Source organism: Phyllostomus hastatus, unplaced genomic scaffold, assembly GCF_019186645.2.
Source record: "Phyllostomus hastatus isolate PE091 unplaced genomic scaffold, TTU_PhHast_1.1 phas_scaffold_1066, whole genome shotgun sequence".
NCBI classification, from domain to species: domain Eukaryota; kingdom Metazoa; phylum Chordata; class Mammalia; order Chiroptera; family Phyllostomidae; genus Phyllostomus; species Phyllostomus hastatus.
The window spans coordinates 9705197-9718153 of NW_025334004.1; the positions used below are offsets into that span (position 1 = coordinate 9705197).

At 50.0% G+C, this 12957-nt stretch overlaps 1 protein-coding gene across 1 annotated transcript; it reads right to left on the minus strand.

The window, feature by feature from the left end:
* Positions 1-1369: 1369 nt before the first annotated feature.
* On the minus strand, positions 1370-12564 carry OPALIN (oligodendrocytic myelin paranodal and inner loop protein). Its single transcript, XM_045853728.1, is given in 7 exon segments — positions 1370-1411; positions 1414-1548; positions 3052-3108; positions 4483-4614; positions 5820-5855; positions 9883-9918; positions 12457-12564. Coding segments are annotated over 7 exon segments (441 nt in total). The 5' UTR covers positions 12460-12564.
* Positions 12565-12957: the final 393 nt, after the last annotated feature.

Here is a 12957-nt window from a genome sequence, read left to right on the forward strand (position 1 = left end):
TTGTGACAGGAAAAAAAATGACAGAAATAATGAACCTTGCTAGTTTGGTAGAAACAATTTGAAATAAAGATCTTCAGCAATGGAGTGTAAGTGGAATTAAAGTAAATGGTCCGAAATGTAAGTCACACCTCATTTTATAGACAAAATGACCAAATCTGTTTGTCAAGGTGACTGGACCCAGGGGACTTGGGGTAAACCTGAATCTCCCAAGGGGCTGTGTGACTCACGGGTGGGCATGCAGCAGTGACTGGGCTTGTGGAACCTGCCCTTGGTTATCTGAAGGAGAGGGGTGTGCTTCTGAGCAACCAGGGGCCCTGCACGAGGAAGGCGTGTTCCCACCGCGTATCGAGGTGGTTTGTGGAACGGGTGGAAGGACTCAGAGACATCCAGACCCAAGTTCTCCCATCAGGAGACCCAGCCCTCTCCTGAGCAATAGCCCCGGGGGGCAGCCAGGATGCCTGGGAGCCTCCTCACAGAAGCCATCGATGGCGCAGGCCTGGCCCCAGCCGGCTGTCGCTGTCCACAGGCTCCCCTCAGATGGCAGGCACACTGCTCCTTGGACCACCCCTTTGGCCCGGAGTTCACGCGCTCAGAGTCCTCTGGATCTCTCTTCTTGACAATGAGTTTTTCCCCCACGAAAGTCCATGAACTTGGGCTTTTCTCTCTGCTCCCATGAGATGGGTATAGCCTCATTTCTGAGAATAATCTGAAGCATCTCTGCCTTCCCACCACACTGTTTACCCTGTGCACACACACACACACAGAGCCCATTGCAGAACCGCCTTTCTTGAATGTCGCCTGGTCGAATAAACGAGGGAGCAATGGGTGGTCCGACCGTGTGGGCCCCCGGGACCGGGGGCATGTGTGGCCCCAGAGGACTTCTGCTGTGAGATATCAGAAATATGGGACTGTGTCCCCTTGTACACCCCATTTAAACTTCATATGTATACCACTTGGGCCTTGGCTAACCCTCCCACAGAAGCTAGGTCTGATGTCTTTTGGGAAACAGGGTATGAGAAGACAAGACACTTGGATATCGAGCCCCTTTCCCCAAATCTCACACACGCACACACACGCAAATTCCCACTGTGGTCAGGAACAGGACCCAAGGGCTCCTTCTGGATGCACAGGGATGTCACCTGGTGCTTTGCTACTCATTAAACCACGAGATCTGAGAGTTGGGATGAACCTTGTCAGATCTGTCCCCTAAAGAGACAAATCAACGAAAAGTTTTCCAGATCTGCCCGTGAAATCTGGGTGGGTTAAGAAGCAGCTCAGCATCTGTCCCCGCTCCAAGCACAAACCCCTGGGTTTCCAGCTCTGTTCCAGCTCTGTTCCAGCTCCAGTTCTGCTGTCTGGCCGAGCTGCGTCACTCCAGGCTCAGCCTGGGTATGAGCCACCACAGTGCCCTCCCCTTCTCTCCATTTCTGCCGCAGGACGGGCAGTGTCCCGTACGGGCTGCTCGCTCTCCACTATCGTCCTCACGTACACGTGAGCTTCTTCCGCTCCCATCACATCCCTCTCACGGGTGGGTGCTCTCCTAGGATTCTTGAGGACACAAACAAGTTTTAACAAGTAAATACAGCAAAGACCTCTGTGGCTGGCCAACCTGGAGAAACAACAACCAGATTTACCCTCCCACCTGCCGCAACCAAGTTTCAGACAAACCATCTAAAACCATAGTTTTTAAGACACTGGAGGTCGGGCCAGGAAGGACAGGGATCCCTGAGAGATGGAAAGCAAGGACAGGCCCACGCCTGCCGGAGCTGGCTGCCGCGGGAGGGTGTGCAGTTCACGTGGCCCTCTTTCGCTGAATGTCAGCGTGGTGTCTGTTTTCCTGCCCTTTCACTTTCACCCTGCTGGCGTCTTCATCTCTAAAGTGAGTCTGAGCAGGCAATGCAGAGCTGTGTCTGGGCTTTATATCCAACTGAAGATCTCTGCCTTTTAACTGAGGTGTTTATATCAACCACATTTAATGGGATATTGACATGCTTGGTTTTAAATCTTGATACTTGTTTTCTATTCCATCTGTTCACATTACTTTGTAAATCGTTTTTCTCCAATATAGAGTTTAGAGGTACCTTATTTAAGATCCATGAAAATAATCTGTTGGGATTTATACTGAAATTACATTTATTACGTAGACTAATTTTAGGTCATTTGACATCTTTATGCTACTGAGTTTTCCTACCCAGGAGCATGGCATATACCGATATTCCCATTATTTGGGTCTTATTTAATATCTTTTACTAAAGTTTTATTTTTCTCCATAAAGGGATTATATGTTTTTCTTAGATTTATTCCTCAGCATTCTATATAAATTTTTATTGCCACTGCAAATGGTATTTTTAAAATTTACTTTTTCTAATTCTTATTGATTTTTAGAAATGCAAATTACTTTTGTGTACTAATTTTGCATCCAGTGAACTTATTCAAATCATTGGATAATTGTAACAATGTATCTGTAGCTAACCACATCATCTGAAAACAGTGAAAGTTTTGCTTCCTCTTTTTCAGGCTCATACTTCCTACTTCTTTTCTCATCTGACTGCACCGGCTGGGACCTAAAGTTCAGTGTTGACTAAGGGGTACTAGTGAGCGTCCTTGGTGTACTTCTGATTTTAAAGAGAATTCATTAATAATTTACCCTTAGGTATGATGTTTGATGTAATTTTTTTTCAAAAAACCTCCATTCAATTTAAGAAAGTTCCTATTCTGTTTTTAGTTTGCTAAGAGTTTTCACACCATAAATGACTGTTACATTTTTTAAGTCTTTTTTTCCTACTGAGATGGTCACACGATTTTTCTCTTTTAACTTGTCGGTAAAATAAATCATATTAAATTGATTTTCTAATATTGAATCAACCCCAAATTCCTATCCAGCCAATAAAAACACCGAGAGCCTCCTTCGTGTCTGAGCTTCCCCTGGGCATCTCCCTCCCACCCGCGCTCACACCGCTCTCCTGCGGAGGAAACGACTCTGATGCCCTGGTTCCACCAGGTCTGTGTGCTGTGCCATGATAAGGGGTGATTCCGACCAAGAGTTCTTACCTCTGCTATCTTGGGATTGTCATCAATTTCTGAAATTTCACATGGCCTCTCACTTTCCTAAGTGGGAAATAAGGAAGGGAGGGAGGGAGGGAGGGAGGGAGGGTGGGTCACAGAATTTGCCCATGACCATGATTAAAATCAGTGGTGCTCACACTTAGGTTTACAATCACATTACAACCACCAGAGAACTTTGAAAACAAAGAAAAATAAGCAGATAATAACTCTCTCCTCCCAAAACATAAATAAGAAATACCATTGTGAATTACTTCAAAATGATCCAGGGCTGGCCGGGTAGAGAAGTGGGTAGGAGTAGAGATGAAATACAATCATATGAATTGTTAGGTTAATTATGTTATTCTCTCTACTTCAGTATATGCTTAAAATTATTTATAATAAAAAGTTCTGTTTTTAAAGACCAATGCCACAACTCTATTATCCAGTGGTGCTGATTTCATTGGTTTTGGTGACCAATATTTTTGCAACCTCCTAAATGATTTTAAAATGCACAGAAGGTTGAGAAACTACTGCCCAAATAAAAATACACCACCAGCACCCACAATTCTTCTTAATGGTAACAGTTTACCACTTGTCAACACATCTTTACAGCCAAGATCTCATTTCATCCTTGCAAATGTGCCTGCCTCCTGAAATGAGAGGGTACTTGTTATGACTCCTATTAAGTTGACCTAATCAAGGCACAGAAAAGGTTAAGTCCCTTGTCCAGGGTCGTGTAAGTGATAACGTGGCAGAGCCAGGGCTGGAGCCCGGGTTTTCCATCTCCCCGGGAATGCTCGCTGCCGTGAGTGCACCAGGAACATTCAGGAACGAGGGGGTAGGGGAGGCGGAATCACACCCCAGAGCCCAGGGCGCACTCTGTGCTGACAGAGTGCAGCACAGCCCTGGGACCTCACTGGATGTGGCTCCAGGTGGCCTTTAAGCCCTGACGTGGCTCCCAGAGCAATCTGGCCTGTGGAAGGGGTGGGGTGGGCAGATTCCCATGTGGCTGAGGTGCACCCAGACGTGGAAAAGGGCACAGGGAAGCAGAGCCACACACTCTGGACACCCGCCTGCCTCAGCACCTATGTGTTCCTGCTTTTGCCAGGATTACCTCCATCCTCTCTATGGAGCTCGTGTCCTTCTGTTTATCAACTTGAGACACCTGTATAGACAGGTGTCTGCCTTGGCTACACATGTCCCTCCTCACCGCTACTCTCTGCTACCCCAAACACGTCCTTGCAGCCACATGACAAATCAGCTCTGCCTGGAGCGTGATGGCACGAGTACAAGAAATCGAGTACAAGAAATGCAGGAGCATCCACTGTCTTGTCCTTAGGAAACAGACACAAGTCCTGACACGCTTCGCCCAAAAGCCACCTCACTGAAACACCTCTTTCTGCCAGCGCGCCCAGACCCTGAGAAGCTGCTAGTCACCTCGGCAGACTCCCTGCTGCTGCTGCTGCTGCTTCTTCTTCGGTGAATCAGCGTGAACAGGAGGGCTACCAGCAGGGCTGTGGCCGCCAGCGACGGGATGCCGGCGGCGAGTCCGAGCGAGGGCCCACAGTCCTGACACAGAGAGAAGCAGAGTCAGGTTCTCCGGGAATCGAAGAAAGGGTCGATCGATGAAAACCAGAACAACACCACAACCTCAAGGACCCTGAGTGTGGTACAAAATCAAAAGGGTAATGAGATATTGTGAAAAATGTTTGCGGTCTACATGACAAATGACTCATTTTCATTCATAGGACTTAATGTACATAGTTTAAGTCAATTAGAAAAGGGATGAGATAATCCAGTAGGAAAATGGGCAACAAAAATGAACAGGACATTCCTGGGAACAGACACACAGCGTTCTCGTCAGCACTGGAAAAGCTGAGATACAACTCAAAGCAGCAACTAGATGCCATTTTTACCTATTGGTTTGGCAAAAAGTGAAAAGTTTTCCCGTACCATTTTGATATGAATATTTTAAATTTATTTACACTAAATGCATTAACCACTTAATTTTCAAAGTCCCACTTTGTGTTGATCTCAGTGGAAATAACTGCATAGGTTTTCGGATTTGCAAGTTATCTGGAAATATCAACGATAACCTGCAGAATGTGCATAAATATGGGATTCTCATATATGACATGAATACAGGAATGGACATAAATCAAAAATATATAGCTTGATGACTCCTCACATGATGAACCCACCCATACGCCAGTGTTCAGATGATACCCAGAACATCGCCAGCCCCCCCAGAAACCCCCTCATGCTCCTTTCCAGTCAGCCCGTGTGGAAGGCTGTTTTGAAATCTGTCACCATAGATTAGATTTGTCTTTTTCCAGCATCATCTAGATGCACCGAGAAAGTAAGTACAGCACATCCTCACTTAACATCCTAGCTGGGTTCTCGGAATGTGGTGAAACAAAAGGCAGAGGAACCAATTTCACCGCGGACTGACCAATGAAAACAAAAGTTAGGTTTCTGCAGCCTCTCACCAGTGTCGCCATGAAACAATGCTGAACAGAACGTCATCCCAGAACCTGAGACTGCAGCTTCTTCTGCTTAACACGTTGTGAAACTGCCTGTGACTTGCACACTCCCTCATTTCTGAGGTGAGTTGATTGTAAGAATAATAGTTGAGTCAGGTTCTGTGCTTGGTAACAGTTCACACATCAGATCTGTCTACTCCTCCAAACAAATGCACAAGGCGGGGAGAGCAGTATCATCCCTGTTTTATAAGTGACCAAACCAAGGCTCCAAAATTTAAGCAACATACTTACTGCTTCTTTCCCACCTGTAACAACTGGAGAGGATGTCTGTGTGGGGAAAAGAACATGTAGCTTAAGAAAACGAATCTGTGGAATGAATGATATATAGGTCAGTCTGTCAAAGGTGAAGCTATAACACCTAAAGTTTACCCTTTGCTAAACATCCTATTAAAAACAATGAGTGACCACTGTTGCAGGAAGTAGCATCAAAGAGCTCTGAGACTGCGAGACTGCTGTGCTGCTGCTGCTGCTGCTGGCCAGCGGCTATGCCCTGGTTGCCAGGCAACTCCTTTTAACACTTAGGTAGCAGCTAGGAATGGGTGGCTAGAGGGGAAATGAAGGCAGGGCCCTCACCATTGCAATCTAACAAAGAACTTGATACAGGAGGCTGAAACCAAAGGAGGACATGCCTCACCCATTGACCCAGGTATCCTGAGTCTGGTTTGGTAAGGCTACCAGGTGTCCCAAACCACACCTGTGAGCTATGATAGTTCACAGCACAGGGGGCAGCCCTTGGAAGTCTGTGTGCATCATCGCCACCAGCTGGGAAAAGGAAAACCTTGAGCCCTTGTGTTCATCCCAAGGCCTGGAAGGGGAGGGGGTCTACAGTGCCCAGAGAAAAAGCCCATGAAACAACTTTGGTTAACTGCCTGCCTCCTGTCTCACATGCAGAATGAACAAATGGAGCCTGGAGCAGGATAAGGGTTCGGGCTAACATGCCCCACACATGCCGACATTTGGGTAGTGACGTCGCCCAGGAAAGCTGGCTCCACCTCTCCTGTCAGTCAATATGGAACTCCCTTCCCCCCACCCCACCAACTATGTAAGTCCTCAGAACAAAGGACTCACTCTCTGCTCTTGGCTCTTTTTGCCACACAGGGGGGTGGGGGAGTGGGCCCTGGCTATTTGGCCTCCGGCCACCCTGCTCTTGCCACCCTTGCTGGTGCTCCCCCATGAGGACTTAGCACTAACAAACTGAGTGCAAGCTAATAGGCTTGCTGGTCTGTCATTCTTTACTGTGTCAGCAAGTAGGACCAGGCTGTCTCCAGTAACACCATGACTGCCAAACAGAACTTTAAATAACTGTTTCCCAGAGAGAAGAAATGAAATTCATCTACAAGGGGAGAGAATTAGGAAATTCCGGGAAGGTCTTTGTTAGTTACTTGCATGGATTTGCCATAACACCCTTTTACAAATCAAAAAGCCTTTCTCTTGCCCCAAGTCCCCATGTCTTTCCCAGCACACCTTGGGTCTACCTACCCCACTGCTGGAGGGAAAATGACACAGCCTGCTGGAAGATGGGCTCCTTAAGGATGCCTCATTGTGCTCAAACGTGCGATGAAGCACCTGCCTTTGGGGGGATCTGAGGTTGTGATCAATCCACGTTCCCGGGGTAATTCCACGTTGAATGAATGCCTTGCAGTTTGCCAATGCACACCTCCTCTTAAGGAGGGCACAGGGCGCCACCCTTCTGTGAGATAGTTCAGGTAGCAGTCCCACCTGGATCGGGGAGTCTCGGGGAGCCAAGCTCTACATTAGCATACCCCCTGCAGACCGTGCTAAGTGGGCTCCCGGCCGGGAGTGGAGTGGCCATGTCTCCAGTCACAGGCTGAGGGTCTCCTTCCTTCACCAGTGAGACAGGACTGCCAGCGCCCACCTCTGGAGTTGTAATGAGCTCCGCAGTGTAAGACTTTGTCACCCCTTTAATCCGGGCAAGGCTCTGGTCTGACCTGTTGCTTAATTAATATTCTCATCGACCTCGTGAATACTTTGGAGTCCCGGGGTTGGGGCTTTGACAATTTTTGTCACTATTTCACAAAAAATGAACTAGATCTCAGAGAAGTTATGGGATTTTGTTCAAGGTTCCACAGGTAACCATAAATCTACCCTGAACTTGGGTGTTTGAATTCCATGCCTAGGTCACTTGACCGGGGAGTTCCCACCAAAAGAGGAACGTGATAAAGGAGGCATTGACATTTGGTACTTACGTGGTTGCAGTTTTACCTGAACACAGTCTCCGCCCCACCCACCACCATATTACCTTAGTGCTGCATTTCCCCAAAGTGTTCCGTTTCTCCAGGTTGTGATAAGAGTCTAATACCATTTCAGGTAAGGTGTTCTAAGTTCAGGTTACATAAATTCACTTCAGCTGGATTTGACCCCCCTACCAAAAAGGAGCTGACTCTAAGCATTCAGGGTACTTCGTGGAACCCCAAAAATGCAGAAATGTGGCTTCTTCAGGGATTGAGAGACTGGGAATTTGTCAGGACCAAAGCCATCCCTCCTGGGGCCTCCCCATCTCTCCTGGGCACACGGCCTTTCCCCCGTGCTCCTCTCTGTCTGTCCGCTTCCTTCTTCTCTCTGCAGATGAGCCTTCCTGGCCTCGTGAGCGCCTGCCAATCATACCAGCTGATGCTCATGGAGTGCTCACTACGTGTCAGGCTGTTCACGGGCAGCTCCTGTGTCCGCTCATTTGTTCTTCATGACAGCCAGGGAAGCAGGACTACCGTGAGCCCCATTTTACAGATGAGAAGAATGAGACACAGAGAAATGAAGTAACCTGTGTGAGGTCACACAGCCCTGAGAGGCAGACGCTGAGTGGTCTGGCCCCAGTCCAAGCTCTCAACCGCTACTGCAAAACCTTAGCTCACTGTTTGTACTTGACAGTTCAGGGGCCAGCCTGCCTGTGTGGCCCTGTTCCCCACTCCCCGCAGAGGCTCCAATGAGCCAGGTGTCTACCTCTGTCCCCTTCCCAGGGCACTGCACCAAAAAGGATGGTCCTGAAGTGGGGACATGACTGTCAGGCAGCGTGACCACCTGTCCTAGTTTTCCAGAGAGGTTGCCTGGGTTGTAGCACATTCAGTGTTAAGGCCAGGGACCCAGATAAGTTGCCTTCAAGGGTGGGCCAAGCCAGGATAAGACAGAACCCAGGGTCTCTACAGAACCGCTGAGTTTAAGCAGTAAGGGGGAAAGTTCCAGCAGTAACCATATTAAAAGGTTTTGACAGTTGAGAGGGAGGGGGGAATTCATCTGCAAACAACAGGCAGAGGCTGTTAAGGCAGGGAACTCAGCAAGTCAAGGGGGTTCAGAAGGCAGGATCCCACCAGGAGAGCATGGCAGGTGCCTGGGGAGGGGGTTGAGGGACAGACCCCCAGGGCAGCCAGCAGGGGGCAGCAGGAGGCTGGCAGTGAGTGACAGGCTCTACCTTCCTGTGGCTCTCCAGAACAGTGCCCTCACATCACACAGGAGACTGCTCCTTGGCTCAGGTGTTCTCTTACCAGGTAGATTCTGTTTATTCTCTTCAAATAACGACGTGACTTATCAGAAACATTGGTGCAGCCAAATCCACTAAAAACTGGGCCAGGAAAGCACCTCGAGGAATCACAGCAGCACTGCGGCTCAGAAAACAGCCCTGGCTGCGTCCTCCCCATGCGACCCGAGAACGGAGACGGACAACCAGGTCTGGGTGGGCACTGTGAGCCACCACCCACTGAAGTCGCTTTTTCGCTTGCAGCTGAATGTCATAATCAGGAGCCATGAAGTGTTCACACTCGCTGACCCCGAAATTCCCCTTCTAGACTACACACGAAGGAAGTCATCTTCAGTGCAAACGGTATTCATCTGCACCTGCATTTATCACAACACTACCCCTAATCATGATTACACAACTCAGACAACAGTTTGCTTGCAGAAATGTCACGTGGCCGCCCTCAGTTATGGTTATAAAGGCTGATGGGAAACACTTCCATGGAATTATGTCGGGTAAGAACACAGTGGCGCGAAGACAAGGAAAGTCAGCATTTCCCCTGAGTCAGCCAGGACCAGAAGGAATGACATTTTCTGCTGATGGGAACATAGGTGAAGTTTCCTTCTTTTTTGCTATTTTCCTTTTCAAACTATACGTTTATAATTTTCAGCACTGAAAAAACTTCTCTCGGCAGCCCGCAGCTCCTCCTAAGTGCCCCTGGAGAGCGGGACTCACCGCTGTACGTGGAGCTTCCGTGGCCGTGTTCCGGGGGCCTCGGGTCGGTTCTGCACCGGCGTTTGGGGAGTGAGCAGGGACTGCTGTACTTACCGTGTTGGCTGGCAACGTGAAGTTCAGTGAAAAACTCTGCAAAGGAGAACAAAACTCTGAAGCTCCCGGGAATGGTCAGCCAGGCCCCCACCCAACGCCAATGCACCCAACGCCTCTCCACCCAATGCCACTGACGCTGGAGGGTTCTATGAGCACTCACCCATCCCTCAGTCTCAGCCCGCCCACGTCCTCTCCCAGTCTTGGCCCAAGGAGAGGGCAGACAAGCCTGAGGTCCGGGTTCTGCCCTCAGCGTCAGGGCAGTCTTGCGTCCTCTCCCCTCCCAGGTCCTCAGCCAGGGCCAGACTAAGGGGCCAGGCAGCAGGGCTATTGCCTGAGGGATCCCAATCCACAGGGACAATACACACGTTACTAGACATTCAGCAAAGTGCTGAAAATAGTTTCTTTTCCCCCTGGAATTCTTCAAAGGGAGGGAACTGTGTGAATTTAGAAATACTTGGTGCTTGCTGCTTGCGTTAGGAAGTAAGTCCCCCCGTCACTGCCCCCACCCAAGGACCTGCTCCAACAAGAACACCTGCCCCTTGCACCCCCTGCCCAGGTGAGAGAACCTGAGAAAGACAAGGCTGCCATTTTCGCTGAGTCCAAAGCACAGTTTCTGGGCTGGAGCAGAGCTGGCCAGGACGACCGAGAGAAGCTCACCCTTCTTCACCCTCCCCGACTCAGCACCCAGCCTCACCATCCCCCTCATATGGAGTCAGTATTTAAAGTTTGTGGGCTCAATGGGCACCAAATGTTTAGCCTGCTGCGTGCCCTCTCCCTGGGTCAGGCTCTGCCAAGGGCCTGCGCCGGCCCCTTCCCCCCTCCTGTCTTCATCTTCTGTCACCGTAGTTTGGGCTCGTCAATGCCACTCTTTCCAGGCTACTCGTTCCCGAGACCAAGATAGACACTGTTCTAGGACATTAGAGCAAGAGGGACATCTGGGCCACCACAGGTCAGGGTCCTCTTGCTCGAGGGACCAAACCACTGCGGTTGGTTGCTAACACCAATCAAGCCAATGGACGCTGCAAGGACGCTGGTCACCGCACTGGGCACGGCTGCCCGGAGCCTCATCTCATCCGGGAGTGCTGGGCACTGACGTCAGCAGGCCCAACACAAAGCTCCCTTTGGGGCCCAGCAGACGGGAGGGGCAGCAACACGCGGGCCATCGCACGTGCTGTTTATCAACATTTGGATGACAAAGGTTTTGGCCAGTTTCAGAGAGACACTCATGTTTTGCAGAAACACTACAGTGCTCTCACAGAGAGAAAAACATCGCATAAATCTGGGTGGAGAAGAATGTGACGCAGTGTTCTTTAGAGGCAGCTGGGTAGGGTGAGGCAACCCTGGGCTTGGAGTCACCGCATCTGGATCCGAGTCCAGACGGAGCCACCGAGTGGCTGTGTGGCCTTGGAAAAGTGACTCACACTCTCTGGTCTCCATTTCCTCACAACAGTTCTGTCCTCCCAGGTTCTGGTTTTCCATCCTCGAAGCAGGGGTATGACTAGCTTGCCCTGCCCACCTCACAGGATAAGTGCAAAGGACGTAACACCTGGGCAGCTCCATCCACACCATAAACCACTCTAGGAGTGTGAGGGGTCACATGGGGCCGTATTCTTCCTGGCCGGGCCAGCACAGAGCCAGGCACGAGGAAGCCACATGGGAGCTCTTTTTCAGACAGAAGCACATACACGGACCCGCCTTACTCAAAGTACTGGAATTTGGAACAGCACACTAATTGCTCAGATGCACTTACTGTTAGTCTAAGCACAACATAATTAATACCTGCGTGATGGCTCCTAAGGAGCATTAGGGTCTCTTAAGAAGAGGGTAGCACTGGTTATAAGGTTGCTGTTCTGAGGGGAGGAGGGATAACTATGCATTGTCACGGAGGGCGCGCTGCGTGTCCAACACCAGTGAAGGGAGGGCGGGCTCTCCTCCCCACCTCGTTGGCGAGGGGACTGAGACCAGGTCGGTTTCTGCAGGTCGCCAGCTGCTCAGTCAGTGCCAGAGGCTGGGTCAGACTGCACACCCTCCAAACTCCAAAGCCTGAATTCCACCCTTTTTAATCATCTTTTATACAGAATCTCAGAAGCCTCTTCTGTTTTCCCTCTTCACTTAGCAAACTTCATCTAAGTGAGTCACAACCAAACATGTTTGCGAGTCAATAAAAAGAGGCGGGAAGTTTCTGACTCGGAGGACGAATATCTACCCGGCTGACCAGGTGGCAGAGGCGGACTGAATACTGGGGATGAGGGCGAGGATCAGCCCCGTAGCTGCACCTGGGAAGTGAATTTAGCTGAAACATCTGCTCTGTGCCCTTACTGTGTGGGGGGTGTCACAGACCAGACCATAATATTAAAATAAAAGATGAGATGGGCAGATGGTTGGTGAGAATTTTACAAAAAATGGTTAGTATTTTGCACATAGGAAAATAATTTAAAACAATCCCCCTGACTTTATTGTACCGAGGAAAATGTTACATGAGAATGAGAGAGGTGAGCTTTAAAAGCCTGGGAATGGTTTTTGCAGGGAGAGAATGAAGGTTAGGCTGCGCCAGAGATGCTGGCCATCACTCACCATCCCGACGGCCTCCCGAGACCCTTCTCAGCAAGCTCCTTTCTCTCTGGAGTTACTGGCTTGTGTCTCGCATTTGTAGGGACATCCAGCTGGGCGAGCAAGGGTGGCAGGGCAAGAAGTGGCTCTAAGAGGGCTCTGGCCAAGCCATTTATGGTCAGGGGAGTAGCCAAGTCCTCAGCCCGTCCCTCAGGGAGATGGTCTCCTGCTCCACAGCCACTGTGTGCAGCCAGGGTCACCCACCCTCTTTGCCTTTACTTCCTGGCCTCCTCACTTGTCAGGTCCCTCCCTCCATGACACCTCCACATCAGCAAAGAACCCAGAGCTGGCCCAAGGGCTCCGAGGCTCCCGCAGCTGGGAGCTCTTTAGAAACAATGTGTGACTGAGGCTGTGGCGGCCGGGAGGCCGGCAGCGGCGCCCCCGCCGTGATGGAGTTGGCACGTCCCCAGCATCCCTGCAGAGGACGCCCGGACACAGGGTGGGGACCCACTCTGTGCCTGCGGC